The 4,361-nt window shown below is 36.7% G+C and overlaps 1 protein-coding gene and 1 long non-coding RNA gene across 2 annotated transcripts in view; both read left to right on the top strand.

The window, feature by feature from the left end:
- The window catches only part of LOC106806400, a 3,902-nt gene extending 2,224 nt beyond the window's left edge, over window positions 1-1,678 (top strand). The window contains exons 3-5 of the mRNA XM_014808325.1: window positions 430-526; window positions 1,112-1,217; window positions 1,639-1,678. Coding sequence (XP_014663811.1) covers window positions 430-526; window positions 1,112-1,217; window positions 1,639-1,678 — 243 coding nt within the window. The remainder of the gene's footprint in view (window positions 1-429; window positions 527-1,111; window positions 1,218-1,638) is intronic.
- Window positions 1,679-1,711: 33 nt separating this feature from the next.
- Window positions 1,712-3,506, top strand: LOC106806403. The gene is made up of 2 exons (XR_001393541.1): window positions 1,712-1,755; window positions 2,364-3,506. It is a non-coding gene; the product is annotated as an uncharacterized LOC106806403 (long non-coding RNA).
- Window positions 3,507-4,361: the final 855 nt, after the last annotated feature.

Below are 4,361 nucleotides of genomic sequence, written 5' to 3'. Positions count from 1 at the left end.
GAGGAGAGAGAAAGAAAGAGGAGATGAGAGAGAGAGAGAGAGAGAGAGAGAGAGAGAGAGACGATGGCATGAGAAGTTGACCCAGTCCGTGACGAGTGGTCAGTGATCACGTGTCACCGCCTTCAAGATCACACTGCCGAACGCTATTTCGACGATATAATAACGATTCCTATACAAACCTATACTAACAATGAATTCTGAAATACAACGAACGATACCAATCTGTTATATATAGAAATAGTCTTGAAAAATATAGTCGAGCGTTTATAACGTGTTCTATATATTTATAAACTATTAGTGTTTATATTGCTAATCTCACCTATTTGAAAATTTCTAAAAACTTGTGCGGGTGTGAGCTCTAACAGAGAAATTATAACCAAGCAGCATTCTTCTGGTCATTATTTATAGAATTTATCATTTTCTCGACAGGATCTTGCCGTGTTTGATAAGGCTCACAGTGAGATAGGAAAATCCGGATACACGGGGCTTCGATGCCTCTATTACCCAGCGGTACCCAACATTGCCGGTATGTCTACCTTCCTGGGTTTCCTATCTAGAAAATTCCCACTATTCTATACAGCACAAATATGTTGCGCCCGGTAGTTGAGGTATTTAATAAGGATTATTATGGTATGTAAGAATGTTCTATATCAAACTAAGCCTTCAAGGAATGAATCTATACGTGCGTACCAGACCGTGCGTGCAGTACCGTGGGGGTGTAATTCCAATGTTTGGCTGGCAGTATATCGACCTATATTCTGGCTGACTGCCTGTCCGTCTGTCTATCTGTTTGCTTGTCCATCTATTCTTTGTCAGTCCGTCCGTCCGTCCGTCTGCCCGTCTGTTGTTCTGTCTATCTCTTATCAATCCATCCGTCTTATGTGCATCTTATAGCAGTAGGTATATATAAATTAGAAGTAAAAACACACGGATACCCATTCAGATAATATAGAAAATAAGAGTATGTTGTCGAAAGCTCGCAAAATAAAAAAAACGTCAAATTTTTGTTTTTATTTTTTTCACTTTTGCTTTCTCTCAGTCTCTCTCTCTATTTATTTATTTATTAATTTATTTATAAATTTAAGCAATAAATTATATATTTATGGTCTAGATCTGTACTCGGCAGATATAAAAGCAAACCAGATGCGATGTGGACAGCACTCAGACTGGGGAACCATCACTTTGCTTTTTCAAGATACAACAGGGGGCTTAGAGGTACTAAATTATATCCGGTGTGACATTATAAATTACTCACCGAATGTACCCTGTAAACGCATATTTGATAACATCACGCTTGCACGTATAAACTGTTTCCTTATAAGGTATGATGGCGTTTATTATACGATATATGGAAGAAATAAAATATAATCGATTGCTTTATTCAATTCTCATCCAGGAGGATAGGTATATATATATATATATATATATATAAATGTGTGTGTGTGTGTGTGTGTGTGGTGTGTGTGTGTTCGCCACGTGCTGTCGTGCTGCTGTGTGTTGCGTCGGCCGTGCGTGCCAGTCGCGTCAGCGCCAGGAATGTGTGTGCGGCGTGCTTGGTGCGCGCGCATCTGTGTGCGCTGCCGTTGGTATAATATAAATAATATATACATACATAACTTATTTATATATTATAGGCTGTTTAAAGCCGAGATGGGGAATCGTGGAAGTGAATCCATGAGCGGATTGCGGTCTTTGTGAAGTTAAGGCGGACCTGTTACGAGCGATGGACATCCAAGCAAGTTATAGTTATCGTCTGTAAGTGACGTGAACGTCGTTGATGTCAATGATTGTCTGAACGATGATACCTGAATACAGTCAAGAGCTTAATAAATACCTATAGTATTTATGATTTAAATATAGGCTATTTATTAGATTATTGTACAGTCTAATAGCGAAATTCATATTCAGATTTGTTTATTAACGCGTACTTATATCGAATATACATTTATTTTACTGAGCCAGCTGAAAACTTACAATTTTTTCATAACTCGCCCATTTTGTTTGCACGGGGCCTATGGCGGTGATTTCCTTCCTAAGAATTACACGTTGATGGTCTTGAAAGTGTTTCATCTTGATTTTTTTTTTTTATCAAGTTCTTGCTTTTTCGACATCTATCATCATGAACATGCATATACTTAGGATATATATATAGATAATATATATATATATATATATATATATATATATATATATATATATATATATATATATCAGAGGTAATTAATATTAAATTAAGATTATTTAACCCTTAATATAATTATACATAATTATATATATATGTATGCTATATAAATAAATAAATATATATATATAGCATAGATATGTTCATGCTATAATACATCGATCACGTGCATCTTTGCCAGCTTCATCGGGTTCAAGTAGTGAGTCAGGGAGGCGAGGCGGGGGAGACTCACAGCAGACCAGCCCGTCAGTCACTCGCCTACTTCGTGATCCCGGACAGCTCGGCAGTGGTGACGCCACTGGTCAGTGAAAAGCTGGACGGCACTGCCAAATACGCACCCATCAACGCGGGTGGATACATGATAGCCAAACTGAGAAGCACGTTCTATTAACGTACACATATATATGTATGTGCATAGCGGTCTACTGAGGTGGACGTTCTATATTAACGTACACATATATACGTGTATAGCGGTCTACTGAGAAGCACGTTCTATTACTGTACATATATACATGTAATTAAACGGTCTACTGAGAAGGGAGTTCTATTAACATACATATATACATCAGGAGTAGATAATAGGGAATTAATTCCCAATTATCTACTCCTGATATACATGTATATAGCAGTCTGCTGAGAAGCGAGTTCTATTAACGTACATCAAGAGTAGATAATAAAACCATAAATGGTTTTATTATCTACTCTTGACGTACATATATAGTGCCCTACTGAGAAGGTAGTATCCTGACGTACATATACATAGCGGTCTATTGCGAAGCGAATTCTACGGTACATATAGAGTGCCCTATTCAGAAGGGAGTTCTATTGCCGTACACATACATAGCGGCGCGTGTGCATACACGCATGCGCGCACGTATGCGTGCGTGCACATATACGAATGCGCGCACGCGTACACGCACGCACGTTTTCCTGTAAAAAATTACTTACGTTTGGCTGGGTATTACTGTACGTGGGTTTCATCACGAGTTTATTATTTATGTAGCAATTTTGAATTTGACGTTTAAGATATATTTCTCGTATTTTTATCTCTTTCAAAATATGGTCTGAAATAATGTGAACGCCATGAAGGGTGAAGTAGTTATTAATTTCTACAAGCTTATACGATATGTAAGTAAAAACATGCGCGTATATTCGCGGTTATGGTCGGAATGCTGTTCTGAATGAGAATAAATTGGCGATTGAAGTGCCATAGTATGGGTAGAATTGATTTTAACTATGGACTGCTAAATAGGACTTTTACGTTTTTTTCAACACTATAGAATTCATATCATGATATAAATAAATATAATATTACATGCAAAAATATGTATTCCAATGCTTTCATAACAAAAACGTATTATGAGTATGTGAAAGCATAGACTATAATAGATATTATATATATATATATATATATATATATATATATATATATAATAGATATTCTTAGTCTATGACTCTATGCCCTGGACGAGCAGAAGAAACGGAAGTTGGCCGCGATGCTGTTTAATGGTGCCACGTAGTAGAGAAATATAGAACTACGAGCAGAAACGACATTGACCATGCCGGCATGACCGTGGCATTGATAGTGACCGTGGCTTTGCATTAACAAGTAAAGGTTGGTCCGATACTAGACGGGTCCGTTGTCATGTCGAGTCGGCAATATAACATGTTCGACCGACGAAGTAGTGACCAAGTGACGAGGGTTACTCGTCTCTCAGACTCGTCTAACTGTCTAACTAGCAGTGCCCTCTGTTGGCAAAAAATGTTGTAAAATCGCAGAAATTTTTATATTTAATTCGATTCCAATTTCCATTGCATTTTGAAGGTATGGTATTAGTTAAACAACTTAATTAACAAAGCAGATAGATTTAAAGAAATGAAACCAAATAAATAGAAGGGTTGGAGGGCGAAATATAGTAAAATGCGGTTGCACAGAGTGACGCGTGCAGGGTTAATGAAGCCATAAATATATACACACACTTGTTTGTATATATATATATAAATTTACGATGAAACTGGGCCTGGACCACTAGTTTAGTAATTTTGCAGTAAAATTATTAGGTATAAGCGCAAATAAATTTAATATGATTTTTATAAATCTTTCGCAGAAAGAAGCACATATTAAAAACTAGAAATATTAAATATACATGCATATAGGCGTACATCTACATATACATAT

This window comes from Priapulus caudatus, unplaced genomic scaffold, assembly GCF_000485595.1.
Source record: "Priapulus caudatus unplaced genomic scaffold, Priapulus_caudatus-5.0.1 Scaffold158, whole genome shotgun sequence".
In the NCBI taxonomy this organism is placed as follows: Eukaryota; Metazoa; Priapulida; class Priapulimorpha; order Priapulimorphida; family Priapulidae; genus Priapulus; species Priapulus caudatus.
The sequence above is the reverse complement of the archived record's forward strand: the minus strand, read 5'-3'. Positions and strand labels throughout refer to the sequence as shown.